At 44.0% G+C, this 19,979-nt stretch overlaps 1 protein-coding gene across 7 annotated transcripts in view; it reads left to right on the plus strand.

Annotated features, from left to right (window-relative positions):
* The window catches only part of SH3KBP1 (SH3 domain containing kinase binding protein 1), a 322,979-nt gene that overhangs the window by 39,356 nt on the left and 263,644 nt on the right, over nucleotides 1-19,979 (plus strand). For 6 of the 7 annotated variants that reach the window (XM_087860193.1, XM_087860198.1, XM_045801269.2 and 3 more), the window contains exon 2: nucleotides 11,593-11,750. In XM_087860193.1, the coding sequence (XP_087716319.1) occupies nucleotides 11,593-11,750 (158 nt within the window). The remainder of the gene's footprint in view (nucleotides 1-11,592; nucleotides 11,751-19,979) is intronic. The other variant, XM_087860197.1, reaches the window with a different exon arrangement.

Below are 19,979 nucleotides of genomic sequence, written 5' to 3' on the forward strand. Positions count from 1 at the left end.
AGTGACTCAAGCCTTGCCCCTGGACAGACTGACCCCCCCCTTTTTTTCTGTGGAATTGTTCTATATTTCCCTCCCTTTGACCTGCTTCCCCTACTCTTCTAAACGTTCTTGCCTCTTACAGCTCATTCCGCTTAGCTGCACTGAAGTCAGCAGAAAGCCTTTTGTCTTTCTTCTTTCATGCCTCATGTCCACATCTAGAGCTGCCCTCCACCCCAGCCGCCCCCATACTGTCCTTGAGAAAAGCCAGAGCTGTATTCTGTTACAGTCCTTAGAAAGTATCTTGTCCAAAGGGCCCTAAGGATTCATTTTTAATAAAGAATTTTAAGCAAACATTTTCGATACCATATCCATAACCAAATGTGTTTCACCCATCCATGCAGTGTCTGTTGGTTCATGACATGAGTGGGTGTTAGGTGAGAAGCAATGTTTTCTAATTATTTTATCTTATATAACCTCAAATTAACACATAGTATAAGCAGATGTTTGACTGTTTCTTCTTCCTTTTTAAAGTTTGTTTGACCCCAGACCTTTTAGATCTTCTCACTGAGAAAAATAAGGAATCACCTTCTAATTAGGTACCTGTCTTTAGGTCTTTCCTTTGAATCTGAGAACCAGGCTGTCATTATAAAGTCGGGGGGGGGGGGAAGCCATATCTATTTATTCTCAAGCCATTTTGTTACTTAAAACTGTCAAGTATTTATGTAAAGCAACATTCATGTGCTTTCTTTCTTCTACTGAAAAAGAAAAAGGTTATGTTTTCTTTAAGTGGCTAAACTGTTTTGACTTAATTAACTTTTTATTAAACTGGTTTTCTAAGGTACAGTTTATTTTCTCCTCCATGATCATTGTATGGAACCATTCTCTCTACAGGCTTATCAACCATAATCAATTGTCTTGATTCTTTGCTGGTTTTTTTTTTTAACCTGCAAGATCATCTGCACACGTTCTCTGTTCTTTCTTTCTTTCTTTCTTTCTTTCTTTCTTTCTTTCTTTCTTTCTTTTTTTAAAGATTTTATTTATTTATTCGACAGAGATAGAGACAGCCAGTGGGAGAGGGAACACAAGCAGGGGGAGTGGGAGAGGAAGAAGCAGGCTCCTAGCGGAGGAGCCTGATGTGGGACTCGATCCCATAACGCCGGGATCACGCCCTGAGCCGAAGGCAGATGCTTAACCGCTGTGCCACCCAGGCGCCCCTGCTTTCTTTATTTAAAAACATCTTTTGGGGACACCTGGGTAGCTCAGGTGGTTGAACGTCTGCCTTCCGCTCACGTCATGATCTCCAGGTCCTGGGATCGAGCCCCATGTCGGGCTCCCAGATCAGTGGGGAGTCTGCTTCTTCCTCTGCTTCTCCCCCTGCTTGTGCTCTCTCTGTTTCTTTCTCTCAAATGAATAAATAAAAATCTTTAAAAAAAACCCCAAATATCTTTTTCAGGCTGACTTACTCTTCTCCAGTCTATCTAAGGCACATTCTTTACAGAACTCTGCATTACGTTTGCAGGGGTTAATTTCAGTCGGGAAGTGTTTAATAACTCATTGTTTCTGGCTCCCTGGGTGAGGCCTGGTGAGGTCAAGGATTCCGAATGCAGGCTGTGAGGGACTTGCTCCCCAGCCTTTGTGAAGCACTTCTGGTTGAGGGAGCAGGCGACCCAACCATGGCCCCGTATCACATTCTCATCTCTGCCCAGGCCCCTCTGCTATCAGGGGCGGGTGATGGCAGAGGTGGGGATGGAGTCGAGGCTGATCACAGTGGCACTTGGGAGGCTTGGACCAGTGGGCCATAACCTGTTTTGTGACTAACTGGTCATGCTGGTTTTTTACTTTCTCTAGCCTTAGAGTCAAGCAACTAGGCTCGCATTTGTAAGGGCATTTCATGGTGCTGAGTAATAAGCTATGGTTTGGGGTAACACTTTCTCAGGCCATGCATTCACTGGCCCACCTCTATGGAGCACCTATTATGTGTCAGATGCCCGGTGAGGGGGAGGACATGCTTAGATCTGCCCTTTAAGGGCTCCCAGTCTAGGGAGCAGAGAGGGAGGACATGTGTGGGGAAACAGCGTAGCATGATACGGGCCTAGAAAGTAGTGGCTGTGGTTTATGGAGCAGCTTCTGTGTACAGGAATTTTTACGTGTCATCCCTCATCATTGCATCAACCCAATGGGTATATCACCTCCTGGTTTTAAGCACAGAGCCAATGAACTCAAGTGAGGTGTGTGGCCCCTTTCGCACATCTAGCACGTATCTATGCTGGAACTCACTGCCAGGCCTACCAGGCTTCAGGGCCTGTGTTCTTTCTCCCACAGCTCACATGTTCTGTGAAGATGCTTAGGATGGAGGTGGCACGCGTTGAGAGATGGGCCTGGAGGCCGGCCTAGGGAGTGGTGTCACAAGAGTGTCCTTAGTGCATGGGAGGTGGTCAGCAGTGGGCCTTCTTTCCTCTCTCACAGCCAGCTGCTGCTTTCTCTTCTCTCTTGACGGCTCTCTTTTTCCCTTCCCTGCTGAGGCCCAGTTCTGGGAGCTGCTGCTGGGCCCCTGCAGATGTCGATTCACCCTGCAGGAAGCCAAACCTGCAAACGGTGCCCGGGGAGAGAGTTTGGGCCCAGTGACTCTTTGTTCACTGGAGTCTGTGTTCTGTGCTTGTCTTCCCTGGGGAAGCTCATGTTCAGTTTCTAACAGTTTCAGGCCTCGGGAATGACCCTTTGTTGCTGCCTGAATGGTCTCCTTAGTGGTGTGTTTGTGAAGATGCCAAAGGAAAATGTGCTGGTGTGGAGGTCAGCTTTGTTGGACTTGGAGGTCCTCACAGTGCCGGTGGCCCTGACGTAGGAAGTCCGGGTCCTCAAACCTTCAGCCTTGATGCTACCAGGAAAGCATGGGATGGTGAAAACTGGGCCTGTGCAGGCTTGTGTAGGGAAGAGCCTGTTGTTCAAAAAGTTGATGTACAGGTGTATCTGTTAAGGTTCTCCGGTTGCAAGCAACAGGAACCAACTCACCCTCAATCGTAGTAGGGAGAGGACTTACTGGAGGGCCACTGGCTGGCTTCTAGGATGGAAGAAAAGCTGGACGTTCAGGTTGAGAAAAGATGGCAACGAGGCAGCCCCAGAGACCCCTGCCTCTTTTGGAAGCCATGCTGGGGATCTGCTCCAGCCACGTCCAGTCTTTGTCATGTCCATCTTCTGTTGTGAGACCTAGTTGAGTTGTCTGCTGGCAGAGGTGGGATATTTTCATGGGCAGTCCCATCAGACTGTATCTCATGGGAGAGGGGAGGGTCCTCTGAATGGATTTACCTTCTGAATGGGGATTGGTTTCTTCCTGGGACACAAAGGCAGTTAACAACCTAGAGTGATATCTACGATCATAAATTCCAAAATATATGTCACATAGTCTTCTTGTTTTTAAAAGCTATATTGAGGTATAAAATTCTACCTATTTTAAGTGTACAGTTTGATGATTTTAATAAATTTACAGCATTGTGAAACCCTCACCACAATTTAATTTTAGAATATTTCCGTCACCCAGTAAGATCTCTTGTATTCAACTGCTGTCTCTCCCTGGCCTAGGCAAGCACTGATCTCCTTTCCATCTCGTTAGATTTGAACATAGATTCTTGTATGTTCTTGACTGGTGTAATTTTTTCTGGGTATTGTGGGAACTATGCTGTCTATGAAAGGAAAAAAACCCCATTGGCGTGGATGTCTGTATCTCTCTCGTGTCAGTTTTCCTCCTTTTCACTTTGTATCTTCTCTTCTCTCACCGGGACCACGATGTGGGAGAGTTGAGTCCCAGCCTTGATGCTGCCATAATTTAGCTCTCACCCTCTCTGTGCCTCAGTCGTGGAACCTTCCAGGCCTCAGTTCCTCATCTGTAAAATTAAGAAAAGGATTTGACAAGATGGTAATTAATGTTCTTTCTATCTCTAATGATCAGGAATTATGGTCTTTCTTGGTGAAATCTTTTTTGGTAAAAAATTACTTCTTGATTTTGTATGCTTTCTTCAATCATACAACTGGAACAAAACATTAAAAAATTATTATTTAAAATTTACAAGTGAAACGATTCTTTTTCTTTTTTGTTGAGATATAATTAACATATAACAGTTTCAGGTGTACAACATAATGATTTGATATTTGTATGTATTTCAAATGATCAACACAATAAGTCTAGTTACCATCCATCACCACACATAAACACATTTTTTCTTGTGATGAGAACTTTTAAGAGTTACTCTCAGCAACTTTGATATATGCAGTAAAATATTATTAACTATGGTCACCATACTATACATTACATCCTCATGACTTATTTATTTTATAACTGGAAGTTTGTACCTTTTGACTCCCTTCACCGTTTCGTGTCCCCCTCGCATCTCTGCCAAACCCTGCCTCTGTCAACAGCCAATCTGTTCTCTTTATCTGTGAGCTTTTTTCCTTTATCTTTTTTTCAGAGTCCACATATAAGTGAGATCATACAATAATTATCTTTCTCTTTCTTTCACTTAGCATAATGCCCTCAAGGTTCATCCCTATTGTTACAAAGGGAAAGATTCCATTCTTTTTTGTGGCTGAGTACTATGCCATCATGTATGTGTCCCACATCCTCTTTATCGATTCATCTATTGATGGACACTTGGGTTGCTCCCATATCATGGCTCTTGTAAATAATGCTGCAGTGAACATAGGAGTGCAGATATCTTTTCATGTAAGTGTTTTCATTTTCTTCAGATAAATGGCCAGGAGTGGGATCGTTGAATCACATGGTAGTCCAGTTTTTAATTTTTGGAGGAACCTTCATACTGCTTTCCATAGCATGCTGCTGCACCATTCCCTCAGTGGTGCACGAGGGTTCCCTTTTCTCCACATCCTCACCAACACTTGTTATTTCTTGTCTTTTTGATGATAGCCATTCTGACAGGTGTGAGGTGATGTCTCGTGGTTTTATTTGCATTTCCCTGGTGATGAGTGATGTTGAGCACCTTTTTCATGTACCTGTTGGCCATCTGTGTGTCGTCTTTGGAGAAATGTCTATTCGGATCCTCTGCCTGTTTTTTAATCAGATTGTGTGTGTGTGGTTTTTTGTTTTGTTTTGTTTTTTGTTTTGTTATTGAGTTGTATGAATTATTTATATATCTTGGATATTAACCCCTTATTATATAGGATTTGCAAAGATTTTCTCCTGTTCAGTAGGTTGCCTATTCATTTTGTTGATGATTTTCTGTGCTGTGTATATATCTGAAATTCTTTATTTTTTTAATTTTTTTATTTTTTAAAGGATTTCTTTTTTTTTTTTAAGATTTTATTTATTTATTCTACAGAGATAGAGAAAGCCAGCGAGAGAAGGAACACAAGCAGGGGGAGTGGGAGGAAGAAGCAGGCTCATAGCAGAGGAGCCTGATGTGGGGCTCGATCCCATAACACCGGGATCACGCCCTGAGCCGAAGGCAGATGCTTAACCGCTGTGCCACCCAGGCGCCCCTGAAATTCTTTATTTTTTTATTTATTTACTTTTAAAGATTTTATTTATTTGCTTGAGAGAGATAGAGGGAGAGAGCACGAACGGGGGAGGGGGAGGGACAGAGGGAGAAGCAGATGAGCCTGACACGGATCTCAATCCCAGGACCCCAGGATCATGACCTGAGCCAAAGGCAGATGCTTAGCCTACTGAGCCACCCAGGCGCACCTGAAATTTTTTATTTTTTAATTTTAAAAAAAGATTTATTTATTTATTTGAGAGAGAGAGAGAGAGAGATCGCGGGGGGAGGGGCAGAAGGAGAGGGAGAGAGAATCTCGAGCAGACTCAACGCTGAGTGGAGAGCCCCAATGTGGGGCTCCATCTCCCGACCCCGAGATCATGACCTGAGCCAAAATCAATAGTCAGATGATCAAGCGACTGAGTCACCCAGGTGTCCCATCTGAAATTCCAAATGCTTTAAACTCATGAGAGGTTTGTGACATCATATGTGTGTACATATATATATATATATATATATATATATATATATATATTAATTGGAAAACTTTTATTCTCTTTCATGCTCTTTGATATGTTCAAATATTTGTGAGCTGGACATAATGCTAGGCAAGGGAGGTAGAAACCTGAAACCTGAAACAAATAATGGCTCTTCCCAGACGGAGCTTGCAGTCTGACCGGGCTGAGCCACCATGAACTTGTGGTGTGCTAAGTGATGCCAGGAGACAGGAAGTTCAGTGCACAGAGGTGGGGAGGGGCCGGGTCACAGAGTGGGGCCTCTGAAATGCCACCGTGAGAAGTTTGCTGTGAGAAGGTGCTTGGCAGCTGGCTTAGCCAACTGACAGTTAAAAAGCAGCCATTTCATCTTTTGGGGGAGGACACATTCCAGTAAGTTTGAAGGCAGAGATCTGGGTGGTTGACACGTTTTGCGTGTTAAAGGAGACCTCTGATCTCCTCTGGCTCTGCCTGTCTGTACACATGGGTTAACTGTAGCTTCGGCGTTTGCAGCAGTGCCAGGTGCAGCAAGCGTGTGCAGGCTGGCTTTTGGCACAGCAGGCAGCTGGAGAGTGGTATTTTTCTGACAGGGAGACGTTCTTAAGTTTTGTAATTTATGGTGTCTTTAAATATGGGATTTTGTTTACTGTTGCCCTAATTACACCTCTGATATATTTTATTTAGCTTAGTGTTTTAATTTTGTGCTCATGCCCACAGGTAGTTTCCCAAAGGGTACCATTAACAAAAATCTTAGGTAATGTTTTGTCATTCCTGCAGCTACCTGCAGCTTCCTGAAGCCAAGGAAATGGGTTTCAGGGATGCAGACTTTCTCATGGGCTCTGGTGAATATTTTGACTATGATTACGAAATGTGAGGTCTTGATTTCCTATCTGCCAAGTATTATCCTAAATTATCTCTGTCCAACGAATGTATAGTACTAGGCCGCATGTGTAATTTTAGATGTCCCAGTAGCCACATCCTTAAGGTAAAAAGAAACAAGTGAAATTAATTTGAATAATAAATTTATTTAACCCAGCATATGTAAAATATCATTTCAACGTGCGGTCAGTCTAAATTTATGAGATATTTTACATTCTTTTTCTCCCCATAAGTCTCTGCCACCTGCTTTGTATTTGGTAGCCATCTCAGTTCGGACTAGCAACACTTCAGGTACCCAGTCGCCAAATATGGCGGATAATACTGTAGTGACAGCCAAAGTCCAGAACCTTTCAAAGGCTTACAGACAACACAAGACAGAACCTTTCAAGGGGGTAGGAGAGACATAGCTTCATGATTTATGAACACTTAAGAAAATCATACATAGGTTTCCTCCTCTTAGAGCAACCTGATATATAAAAATTCATCTTGACAGGAAAAGTAAAGCAGGAAGTGATTATTCATGTTACAAAAGAATTAACCACAGGATTCTTTAAATAGCAAGCTCCCTTAGTGCACTGAAGAATCTGACTCAATTTGCAAAAATGTGATTGACACTTGGCATTTTGGTACCAACTTGGTTGGGCAGAGAACTACCTGCCATTACAAAATGCAAGCTGAGCAGCTGGTATATCATGGCTTATTGAGCACCTACTACATGGCATGGATGCTCATAGGAGAGAGAGAACAGAAGGAAGAACGAAGGGTGATCTGCACCCAGAAGGCAATTAGAGGCTCACTGGGAATGAGACGCATGTGCAGCCACCACCACATGGAATGGCCTTGAGGCCAGGGCCCAGGGAGGACTGGGGGCTGGAGGAGCCAGGAAGGTGATATGAGGCAGTCAGGGCCCAGCTGGCACCAGAAGGCAGACAGGGCGTATGTGATGACTTAAGTGTCTAGGAGATAAAACAAGCGTACATCTGGAAAGACTAGGTCAATAAGATATTGGGAAGACTCAAAAACTATGTAGTTATGCTTTATTTATCCCTGAGCCCCTAATTCCTAATCCCCAGACTTATTTACAGTAAGCATCAATTAAGGCGTGTCCTCAGGCTCATCAAACAAAAGAGAGAGACTGAAGCAAAACCAGGGTATGTTTCTCATCAGTTTGCGACAGGAGCTGGCAGCTGTTTACTTCCCAGTAACCATCTTGAAACACATTCCTCTGTCCTCTTCCAGCTTCATTTTGGTAAGACACACATACAGAATAGAGAAGGTGAGACTTGTTCTTTAGGAAAGAAGCAGCAAGGTTGTATTCTGGAAGGTAATGGGGTTCTGACTCCCCCAAAGTACACAGGATTCAAGTCAGTATCAAGATGGACTATTGACTGGATTCCTCCTTAGCAGCCTTCCTGTGCTCTCTCTCCCCCAGAGAGGTCCCATGTGCTGCTTCCCCCTCTCATCAGTTCCACTCGCCACAGTTTCCTATTCCCATCAGACAGATTATGAGCTTTGATCTCCAAGCGCTAATGGGATCAGCCTTGGGGAGCCTAGGTCAGTATTCCAAGCATTTTCTTGGTTAAAAAAACACCTATTATTAAAAAAAATAATTGAGTATTTTCATGTATACATTTATGTATAGATTGTGTGCATATATTACTGTACTAGTTGATTGAGAAAACCCAAAAGAAGCTTCTAAACATTTGTTATTAGGTTTAGTGGACTTTGGGAACACATAAAATTGAGTATTATATGACTTTAGACATTGGTAGAAAATGAAGGCATTTGTCCTCATGGCTCAGGTACATACTTTCAAATACCTTGCAATCCCAGTAGTTCCTTATTTTAATTAGGTAATTTACACCTATATCAGTGGTGGAAAACAACCTCTATTATAAGTTGTCTTGATAAGTTAGGTTTTTGATCATCTCCGTGTAAGACCTGGTTGGCCTGTCCTTGTGTTCACCTCCCCACGTAGCTGGCAAAGAGCTCACACCAGGAGCCGAAAGTGGCGGCTCCACCATTTCCTTGTTTACTTGGTCGCATGTTGAATATTGTCTACAACCCCTACTTTCTTTCTTTCTTTCTTTCTTTCTTTCTTTCTTTCTTTCTTTCTTTCTTTCTTTCTTTTTTTTAAGATTTTGTTTATTTATTTGACAGAGAGAGAGAGAGGGAGAGAGCACAAGCAGGGGGGAGCGGCAGGCAGAGGGCGAGGGAGGAGCAGACTCCCCACGAGCAGGGAGCCCGATGCGGGGCTCGATCCCAGGACCCTGAGATCGTGACCTGAGCCGAAGGCAGACACTTCACTGACTGAGCCACCCAGGTGCCCCCAACCCCTACTTTCTTAACACAAATCTTTTCAAGCGTTTCATCCATTTATTGAGAGGTAATAGCCATAAAGAGGCTTTATCAGGAGGCCTCAGGGAACTGCGGGGGGGCCTCACGCAGCTGAAAGCTGGCTATGGCTCTAGCTGCCATTCTTGTTGAGGAGCACCGCTGTCCCTTAGGCTGCTTCCGGTCCTCAGAGCACCCTCGACTGCTGGACCTAAAGGCTGGATGAAGGAACCAGTATCATTCTGTAAATGGAATATTCGAGAAGTTGAATTTTTCTCTTTTTAAAATTAAAATAAAATGAATTGATGTTCTGATTTTTTTTTCATCATGTCAACTAACCCCTGAAGTGAGTGCATCACACTTTGGAGAGCTCTGGCTCAGAAAATGATCTTAACTCTTTGCTGAACTTCAGTTTCTTTAATTGGGAAGATGAGCATTCTAATATTGTAAGGATTAAATGAGATAATGCAGGAAAATGTGGGGCACAGAAACAGTGGTTACTGTAGGCTCCGTTCCAGTAGCAGAGCTTCAATAGATCCTTGTCTAGGTCATTTGAAGAAAGTTGTTTCTTAATTGACCTCGTTTTGATTGTTATGATAGCTCATTTGAACTGCTGGTGAGCAGAGCATGAGACAAGAAAATAGAAGTGTTTCTGCCTTCATACTGGTCAGGAACCAGGAGAAATCTGAAAAGGTTGCTTTGTTTATGCTCTTCTGCTCCTCTTTTTTGTTTATATGTGATGAGAAGGGTTTACAGTTCAACTTCAATCCTGGGCAGATTCATGGCAGCAAAGTCAGCCAGCTAATTTTGTGAAAAAATGATCCAGGCAAGGAAATTTCACTTTAGGGTGCTTATGAACTCTCTGGGTTAGCTGACATGAATGAACAGTGGTAAGTGTGCCAGTCTGGATGGCTAGGGTCTTCTGATCCAGAAGCACTTTGGGGCTTCATTCCTTATGGGTATGCAAAGCCCATTTGATGGGGGGCCCACTCACCTACCAACCTTTTTCTGGGAAACCTTCCCCAGTGGACTGAAATTTCAAAAGTCGTTTGTGCTTTTTTGTCTCCTACTGAAGAAATCTTCGCCAAATCCAAGGTTAGTAGGGTTTTATTCTGTGCTTTCTTACGAAAATTTTATAGTTTTAGCTCTTAGATGGAGGTCTGTGATCCATTCTGAGTTCATTTTTGTATGCGTGCTTCATGTAGGGCTCATGTAAAACCTTTCCTCTTCCATTCCTGTAATCCCTAAATTGCTAATTCACTATTTGAGGGTGCACCTAATTTTCACTACCCTTCTATTTATTCATTTGCCATTTGTTCATTCATTCATTCATTCATTCATTCATTCATTCATATTGACCTGCAAATATAGAAGGAAAAGGACAGGAGGTTTGTTGGTTGAGGTGGGTGTGAGGCGGGACCCTAAGTGTAGATGACGTGCATAATCCAGCTGTGGAGAAGTTAACATGCCCAGGATTGCTTAGCTCTGCTTACATGCATCTGTACCTTGTCAACAAGAAGACGCGTCGGTGTCACCTGTTGCCTCCCCCTGTGACCAAGTATAACATATCACCGCAGATTGGGAGAACGCTTTGAAATGGTACTGCTGCCCGAGGGGCGCCTGGGTGGCTCAGTCAGTTAAGCGTCTGCCTTCAGCTCAAGTCATGATCCTGGGGTCCTGGGATCAAGCCCCCTTGTCTGGGTCCCCGCTCAGCCGGGAGGCTTCTGGAGATTCTCTCTCTCCCTCTCCCTCTGCCCCTCCCCACTGCTTGTACACTCGCTCGCTCTCTCACATAAATAAATAAAATATTTAAAAAAAATTGGCTTGCTGCCTGAGAGGCCCTCTGTTGAGAGGGCAGTGGTGCGTGCAGACGTAAGCAGTCTGAGACTTTGGCTTGGCCAGCAGGGTCCTCAGTGTCAGCCGTCCTTACGCATGTTGTGGCTGAGCGAGGGGCATTATCGCTATAGAGTGGCAGTTATTATCACCCACATTTTGCATGCCTGAGGCCCAGAGAAGTTAACATCACACGGTTAGTCTTTGCAAGGGTGGGGGCACCTAAGTACCAAATCTGTGTCTGGTAACTACCTTCTCTGCGCTTGGAGAAATGATGCTGCCTCCCTCCGGGGGTGCAGATGTTGTTGCTGCTCTGTCATTGTGTGATTTCCCCTCTGAAGTTCCTGCTGGCCCTGAGACCTGTAGGCCACTCTGACTGTGCCTGACCACGGACCTGTGCTTTGTGGTTTCTGTGCGACTGGCCTCAGGTTAACCAAAATCAGGTTGCTGTGTGGGGCCCTGTTATTTTAAGTATTGGTAGAGGGGAACTCCCTTTAATATGACTACTGATCTTCCAGGGCTAGTGGGCCTCAGACTTCTGCAACATCTGATCTAAAGTGTACTCTTTTTTCTGTCCCTGTTCCTTCCAGTGGAGGCCATAGTGGAGTTTGACTACCAGGCCCAGCACGACGATGAGCTGACGATCAGCGTGGGTGAGATCATCACCAACATCAGGAAGGAGGATGGAGGCTGGTGGGAGGGACAGATCAACGGCAGGAGAGGTTTGTTCCCTGACAACTTTGTAAGAGTGAGTACAACGTGAAACCCTTTTCCTGTCTCCTGTGTGGGTTCTACTGACCAAAGCTTTGGGGGCACTTGAGGAATTTCATGGGCTGTCTTGGGGATGAGTTGACAGTTTGACTTGCGTGCTATCAAGAAGATCGTGTAGAGCTTTGCACCAGCTATCTAGAGACCCATTTTGAAATCACTTTTTAAGGCCCAGAATGTTCTCTTTTTAAACAATGTCTGTTAGAAAATGCTGGAAAATATAAAGCTTGTTAAATTGTTTTTTATTTATGTACTCGTTCACTTGCTTTGGTGTTCTAAAAGAATGTTTACCCTTTTCCATTCCATTGAAAGTGAGGTGAAAGTAGTTTTGACTATTTAAGTCAAGTAGCAATCAAACTAAGTGTAGAATTCCAGTTATGCTATGTTTTCAACCTTTATATTCACATCACTTTTTTGGTAGGAACTATATTATTTTCCTTTCCCCTTTATGGCCATGAAACATTGTATAAAATCTACTTTTTCAGTAAGGTTTGGAAAATTATGCCCTTTGCAGAAGTCATCTAGGGGTTAATTACAAAAATGTAGCTCATTCATGTTAAGAAATTATATACTGCAAATTGTACATAATAGTTGGAATTGAGTAAAAAAAAAAAAGGGCAGGTAACCATGAGGCTGTTCTCTGTGGGAAATACCAAGTAGGTCTGAAAATTTTTTGTACCATAAACTTCCTATCTAATGCTGGAGAAGATCGGATTGTCCTCGGTAGGAAGGGGGCTGTGTGCACAAATCCCCAGGGCCTCTGCCGTAGTTTTGGCGGGTAGCAGACCATGCCTAAGACCTGCGCCTATGGGGAGCAGGTGGTGCGGGGAGTGCTGGGCCCAGAGAAACAGGTGCCCTAGTCAGAGAGCCTTGAGGGCTACATGGAAGGGTTTTATGAAAAGGGATTGATGATGAAAAAGTGTCCAACCGCTGGGCCCTCTACCTGTACCCTGCCCCCAGTCTAGAACAAATAGGAACTCAGTTCAATGTCTTTCCTCAGGATCTTGCCTCAGAGTGACCCTGCTAACATTTCTTTTGTTCATTTCTTTTCGCTGTGCAGAAGGCTGGGGGAAGTTTTGTTGGTAACATGCTGATAAACTTACTTTCTGTAAGTGGTTGTGGGAGTACAGACTTTTTTTTCTTGGACTACAGTTGAACCTAGCAACTCTTTCCCCTTTTAAGAGTAGGAAAGCATTACATCCGGGCTACCACAATTTGACTCTGTTGAATTGATGTGTAAATGGGGGTGAATTACTTTGCCCTTCCAAACAAAATCCCCAATTTTGGGACAAGGATTGTCCTTGAAGTTGAGCAAATTCTCGTGTGGAAGGAGAGTTTTTCCAGATAAAAGGGGGAAAGTTTGGTGTGAAGATGAGGAGAAATAAATGAGAGAGGAGGACCTGGGAAAGAGAAAGGAATATCTGGGAAAGAAAGAAGAGGACCCTGGGAAGGAGGTGAGGACTGTGGGAAAGAGAGGAGGACCCTGGAAATTAGATGAGGGCTGTGGGAAAGAGAAAAGAGGACCCTGGGAAGGAAGGGAGGACTTGGGAGGAGGGAGAATATCCCTGGGAAGGAGAAGGGCCTACAGTGTTGGCACCAGTTTTGATGGGAGGCCCTGTTTTGAAAGCCTTATTTTGATGTCCTGTAGGCTCAGTGCCCCCTTATTCCAAACCACAAATCCATAGACTCAGAAAACTTGTGAATTGGACTTTGCTCAGGGCTTAAGGCTGGGCCGCCTACTTAAGCATTTGTGGGGGCTGGCAGGCACCAGGACGGAGTAGCGCAGCGCAGGAAGAGCCCAGGCTGGCTCTCAGAACCTCTCCTCCTTGCTCAGGGCGTGCTGGGGAGCAGGAGCTCCTCCCTGTGAACCCAGGCGATGTGGTCCTGGCCAAGGGGCCTCCCTCCACCCTTCTCCACCTGCTGGGCCTGGGGCCACCACAGCAGGCTCCTGCCCTCTGGCTTCCGTGGGCTTTGGCTCAAGGGGAGTGCTGGCAGGAGAGGACTGGGAGGGAGGGAGGCCAGCCAGGTCAGGGATTATCTGGCTGGCTCTCTGCCCCGAGGTTGTCCCTCTCCAGACGGTGGCTGCTCCTAAGTCCCCTTCCTCCACGCTCCTTTCTCTTCATCCCCTGTTTCTAGCCCCGCCTCCTGCCTCAGAGTTTCTCTGTACCTCACCCATTTGGGGGGGGGGGGAGTCTCCTTCTTAGTCCTGCCTCAGATTACCTAATTCTGGTGTGCCATCTGTTTGCTTTTTGGAGCCCGACTACCTCATCTGGCCACTTTGAGGATTAAAGGAGGCAGGACCTAGCACGTGGCTGGCCACCTACTGAGTGTGTTGCTGTCCCTGTCACCCTCTCCCCTGGCCTGAGGGTCTAATCACTTGTCCTCTCACCTCAGCTAGAGCACTTCCAGTGCAGGAAGTGACACTCTAGGGAGGTGCTTGTTCCACTGGAGCCAGAAAGGATGTGGCAGGAACGGCTGGGGCTGCACCACTTGTGGCTGTCACATTTGGCAGAAAAAGAAACTTCTATTCTTTCAGATGGCTGAGTCTATTTTCAAGTCTTCACCCACTGGGAATGTTTTAGGCCTATTATTGAAAAATCTAGTAGGTGGATGCAGTGGAGTTTAACAATAACGCAAACTGCCATAGAGGATTCTAGAAGCTGAAAATACATCTTAAGGTAATAACAATCATATTGGCATAAGTTTGCAGTTTTGAGAGTGGGTTTACATATGCTTTATTTAGCTTAAGAAGAATTTGTCCCTGGATTGAATTGGGTAGTTTTGTGGAATCCCACTGTTTGTTTGTGTGCCTTTATGCCAGTGTTACCACCATCAGAGAGTGTTCCTTAAGCAGTTTCTTGATTCATTTCTAGGATCCTTAATCAGTGTCCTTATGGAGCATGGTCGCCCCAGGTGCTGGGATTCAGTATCCACCCTCAACTCTGTATTGTCACAGTTTCTCAAAAGAAAACTACCAGCCATGCCAGTCACCCCCTTGTTAAGAAGATGCCTGGCCTTTGTCAGCTCTTGGGCTGAGATTTGTTGGCAGGCATAAATGTGTCCAACTAGGGTACAGACATGCCCTTTTAGGTTTATCCTCCTTTTTCTTTTATTTAGTTAGTTCTCATTTATTTACTGTACATGTGGAAGAAGAATCCTTTTAAATCCCCCTTTCCTTTCTTCTCCCTACCTACTTTTTTTAGAATCCATTTTTTCTCTCTTTCTCCTCTTTTTAAAAAAATTATTCATTTTTAGGTGAAATTTACATAGAGTAAAATGCTGAAGTCATAACTGTACCTCTTTGTGATTTTCTTCTTGTAAGTATACACCTCTGTAACCATCATCCAGATCAATCCTATTTCTTTCCCTCCAGAAAGTACCATCATGCCTTTTCCCAGTCATTCCCCGTCCCGTAGGAATCTATCATTATAGATGAGGCTTGCCTGTATTTGGATTTCATATAAATGGGATCATAAAGTATGTGTTCTTTTACATACGGCTCCTGTTGCACGACAAAATGTTGTTGCATACATCAGTTCTTTGTTCTTGCTGTATAGTATCCCATTTTATGCATATGCCAGAATTTATTTCTCTGTTCTCCTGTTGATGGACATTCGGGTCATTTCCAGTTTGGGTATTTTACAAATAAAGGCTCTGAACATTCTTGTGTAAGTCTTCTTACAGATATAGGCCCTCATTTCTCTTGTGTATTTACGCATGGGAATGGCATTGTTGCTCACTCACTTTCAAATGTATATACTTTTTCTGTTTAAAACTGTGGCCTCTGTGGATGGGGTAGGGGGTGTTATGCCTGTGCTGGAGCCCCATTTGTGCCACACTAGCCAGCTGAGCCAATCAGCCTGAATCTTGTTGTCTTCATGTAGCTGCCCTACGAGTATGACAGCTGAGGAGTCCTAAAGCCCGGAACTCACTCTCCCAGGGACCATTTGATTGTTGGGTCCAAGAAGTATCAAAGACTTATTCTTAAATTGTTAAAAACATGCAGATAGAGAAAGTTTCATTGTGTCAAAGTTTTATTGGACTCATTTAATGAGGGAGCTAGCAGAATCACAAAACTGATTCAGTGAGGATATGAGGAACAGATGAAAAAGTGGAGAAAGGGATGTTCAAATAAGATTGTTAAATTATATTCAAAACAGGTTCGTGTTTTAGAGAACAATACAGTCTTAACTTCTGGGGTTATCATCTCTACCAGGGAAGAAAAAAAGAAAGGAGCACACCTTATCATTTCTCTGTATGTTATCCTCTGACTTTTATAGGGTTGTAAAATGTCCTGTAAAGTGTTAGTTAAATCAAGTTACATTTCCAGAGAGAATCAGATGATCCTGCTGGGGGTGGAGCTTAGAGAAAACATATCCGTGTGACATTAATAGGTCACATCATCATCCTTTCTCGCCTAATTTTTAAGTTTTGGATTTTTTTTTTTGGAATGGACCACAAGAGACCATAATTTGGGGTGCAATAGTAGGAGGTACAAGGATAAAATCCTCAAAGTCATTTATTTAAAAAAAAAAAACACCAAAAAGGCTGCCCTTCTGGGATCCGAAACTGCCACATAAAACAGAAAGATAGCCACCTGTTAAAGGCAGATATGGGCTTTTTCATAGAAGTTCATCTTCCCCATGTTGGATTTAGTTACCAGGGTCTTTCTTTCAGAGCCTTACCCCCAGATTCAGACAGCAGTGTGTTTTAGTCCAGCAAAGATTTCCAAGCAGCCTTTTTCTGGGTTCTCCCGACATGTATCCACAGATATATATTTGTTTAATAGCCATCCAAAGGAATTTTAAAAAGAAAAAAACCTTGAAACTTTAGCCTGGACCCACAAGCATGTGGCTGACTGCTTTGGGAGGGGATCTTTGGTGAAACGCAGCAGGACCCAGGCCCTTGACATTTTGCTGTACACAAATAGACGTGTGGAAAGCAGGAAGCTGCGGTAGGGGTTAAAAGAATATGCTTGTTGGTTTTGAAATTGATCTGATACTGTCGTGAGGAGAGCCATTCTCTCTGCCTATTCGTCCATGTGTTAGGGAAATGTACACTTTGCTCACTGCGGGCCCATGGTGGCAGGCTGAGGTGTGTTTACTTGTAGCTTGCATGTCTAATGCTGAGTATAAAATTTCAAGCTTGCTTTCCCATTGCCTCAGCCTTCGTTTGCTGCATGTTTCATATCTCTCTTTGGCATAAGGAGAGCCTGTTATGTATTTGTGTACAGTGGTTGAAGAATATAGTTATTTTGTAATCAGCAAGGTGAAAGGTCAGGATTTTGCATATTTGTACCATTCTGAGAGAAAGCTCACAGTTACTTTGCTGAGTTTTTTTTTTCTTTTTTTGTACTAATGCTGCTTTTAATGGTGGCCCAATATAGAAGTATAAGGTTTTACTAGCTTGAGCTGATAGAAGTTTTAAAACGTGGCCATTTACACTATCAAGTAGCCTCATAATAGAAATGTATCTCAGGCTGCCAAATCTGTATAAAAGATATAGAACAGGATGGAGATTGTTTCTTGTTTTTTTGTGGGGTGAAAGAATTAACTGCTAACCCAGCATCATGATTGTACTTATTTGGGGGAAAAAATATTATGTTTTGGTGGTGGTTCCATCTTCCATTTGTTTTAGTTGGGTGGAAAATAAAAAGAAATTTGCTTTCTCAAATTTGACATTTTCTTGTTAATATACCTTTTGTTTCGGTAGGTGGCTATCCATTAAGCTCGTGAGATTCCTCCTGGGTATTTCTGAATTGTGTTGTGAACACGTGTGTTTGAGCCCAAGCAGCTTGTCTTCTTACAGCATTTAGTTGTTGTTTGCTTTCTTGTTAGACAAAGTATTAGCAATATATGCTTTCCATCTTCCCTGCCATTAAGATCCCAAATCCTCATCAAACATCTGGCTTCAAAACTGGGAGGATGGTAGTAAAAAAAAAAAAAAAGTTCTTACACAAACTATCCCTTCTGAAAGCCTGGGCCTGTGCTGGAACTTTCCCCGAACTCTAATTCTAAATTTCTACTTCAAGCTACTGACCTTTAAGTTCTATCTGTATGATAGGAACAGACCACTGAAAAGTGGTACATATATGTTTACCTTTTTCCTATGATAATCTTCATCTTCAGATTTTAGTTCAGTCACAGAATAAAATTTGAATTCTGTCCCCTATGTCCTCTTCAAATCTTGATAAAGAGCACAATCCCCTCTCTAGAGCTGTCTGTGCGTCTCGGGTCTGCTAGCGTGTGCTGTGTGGTCGAGGGCAGTGGTGTGGGGTCCTGGGGACTCGGGTATACTCCCAAGACACTTTCTTCCTCTGCCTGTGGTGGCAGCTTGTCTACCCCCCCCCCCGCCCCCACCACGCTGCATTCCCCAGAGCAGATGACCTGAGGCATCATGGCTCCTTGTTCACACGGCTTGTCAGTGAGGAAGACTTGTCTACGCCTTCATTATTCAAACTTTGTTGGCTCTCTAGTATCATTAAATGCCATGAAAACACATCTATCGCTCTCCAAATAAATACTACTGCATCATTTTTTCTAATGGTGCCTCTGCTCATTGGTTTCTGAGTCACACCAGTCTTTCCATTTTCACCGGTGGAACGTGGCCCCGTAGTTACTGGTAGGGGTCACTTTAAGCATCAAGTGAATCCTTGTCCAGTGGTTTCACAATACTTGTGACTTTAGGCATCAGTTTAGATAGTTTTCACTTTGTCAGCACCTTAATTCTGGCCCCACAAGGAGGAATTCTTGTTGAGATCACTCACGTAAGCTGCTGATGGAACAGGTCTGTGAGTAAGACAAAGGCCATTACGTATTTCTCGACTGTCAGAACTGTGCAGTGTTTACTACTAAGTCTGAGATGTAGGCTCTGGAGGAATAATGGTAACAGAAGTGAGCTGGGTAAACGAGAGAAAGACATTCTCTCTGGAAATACAAATATATAATGGAGGGGACAGGTGTCAGGGTGGGGGGCTACTTCACTTACAGTCTAACTTGGATCTGATTGTCTTCCTGTTACAAAAGAGAGAGCACTTGCAACAGGACATACTACAAAGAGGTAGTGTGGCAATTAAGTTCAGTGCAAGACTGAATCAAGCTTCCTGTGTTATGGAAGCAAACTTAGGTTTTATGGACCTGGCAGCTATGTGGTTTAAACTGCTTTCTGGCCCATGGGCCCTGTCTGAGGGACTGCTGCTCCTGCCACACTCACTGCTTGAAGACCCTGTGTCCCAGGGAATCGTGAAGGACAGGGTTTCTATTCCTCATCCTGGTCTGGGCTGGTAAGATGCGGTTTCTTCCTCATCATTCCTTCTGCTTTTTCTGGGCACGGCGCTTGCTCGTGGTAGCCGGTGGAGGCGGATGACGTGGCGCTGCTCCTCGAGAAGACAAGAGGGAGCAGAAGGTGTTGTGTTTGAGGGGCCACTGTGACCATCCCTCGGGCCTGGGCCCTCGCTGCTGTTTGGGCAGAAGCTATCGGCCGTGAGTGCCCCTCAGTGCAATGGGATAATCTTTATTTAAAAAAGAATCACAAATTTACTTCAACAAATGGCATAGAGTAGAGATTTCCAAGTTACTCTTCTATATTCAGAGACCCTGAAGTGGATCTCTCTCATGAAATTTCACCTTTTTAAAAATATTTATTTTTTAGAGAGGGAGGGAGAGAATGGGGGGGAGGGGCAGAGGGAGAGGGAGAGAGAATCCTGAAGAGAATCCCTGCTGAATGTGGAGCTCCATCCCAGGACCCTGAGACTATGACCTGAGCAGAAACCAAGAGCTGGCCGCTCAACCGACTGAGCCCCTCAGGTGCCCCAAATTTCACTTTAAAAAAAAAAAAACTTCCAACCCGAGGGCCATTAATTTTGTGCATGATATGGAATATTATTTTCAAGATATTTATGTCTCTGAGAAAGGTAGCAGGAATTTTCTGGGTGTGTCACATAATGTGCTCAGAACATTGAGTTGTGACATGCTTGGCTGTGCGGGGGCTCTGCTGTACTTGTGAAGCGAGCATTTACTCGTGTCTGCTCTGTGCTGGGCACCAGAAGCTATCAACGCAAATGAGACACATTAAATGGAATATTGTATTGTCGCAAATGTAACTTCTTCCATAGGATGACAATGTTAGCTCCTGCGACCTGGCCTTCAGCCATTTTGTACTGCAGACAGCATGGGTTAGACATTGATCCGCAAAATGTTCCTGATTAAGA

The sequence above is a fragment of the Ursus americanus genome, chromosome X, assembly GCF_024610735.1.
Source record: "Ursus americanus isolate L20-20 chromosome X, mUrsAme1.1.p, whole genome shotgun sequence".
Classification (NCBI taxonomy): domain Eukaryota; kingdom Metazoa; phylum Chordata; class Mammalia; order Carnivora; family Ursidae; genus Ursus; species Ursus americanus.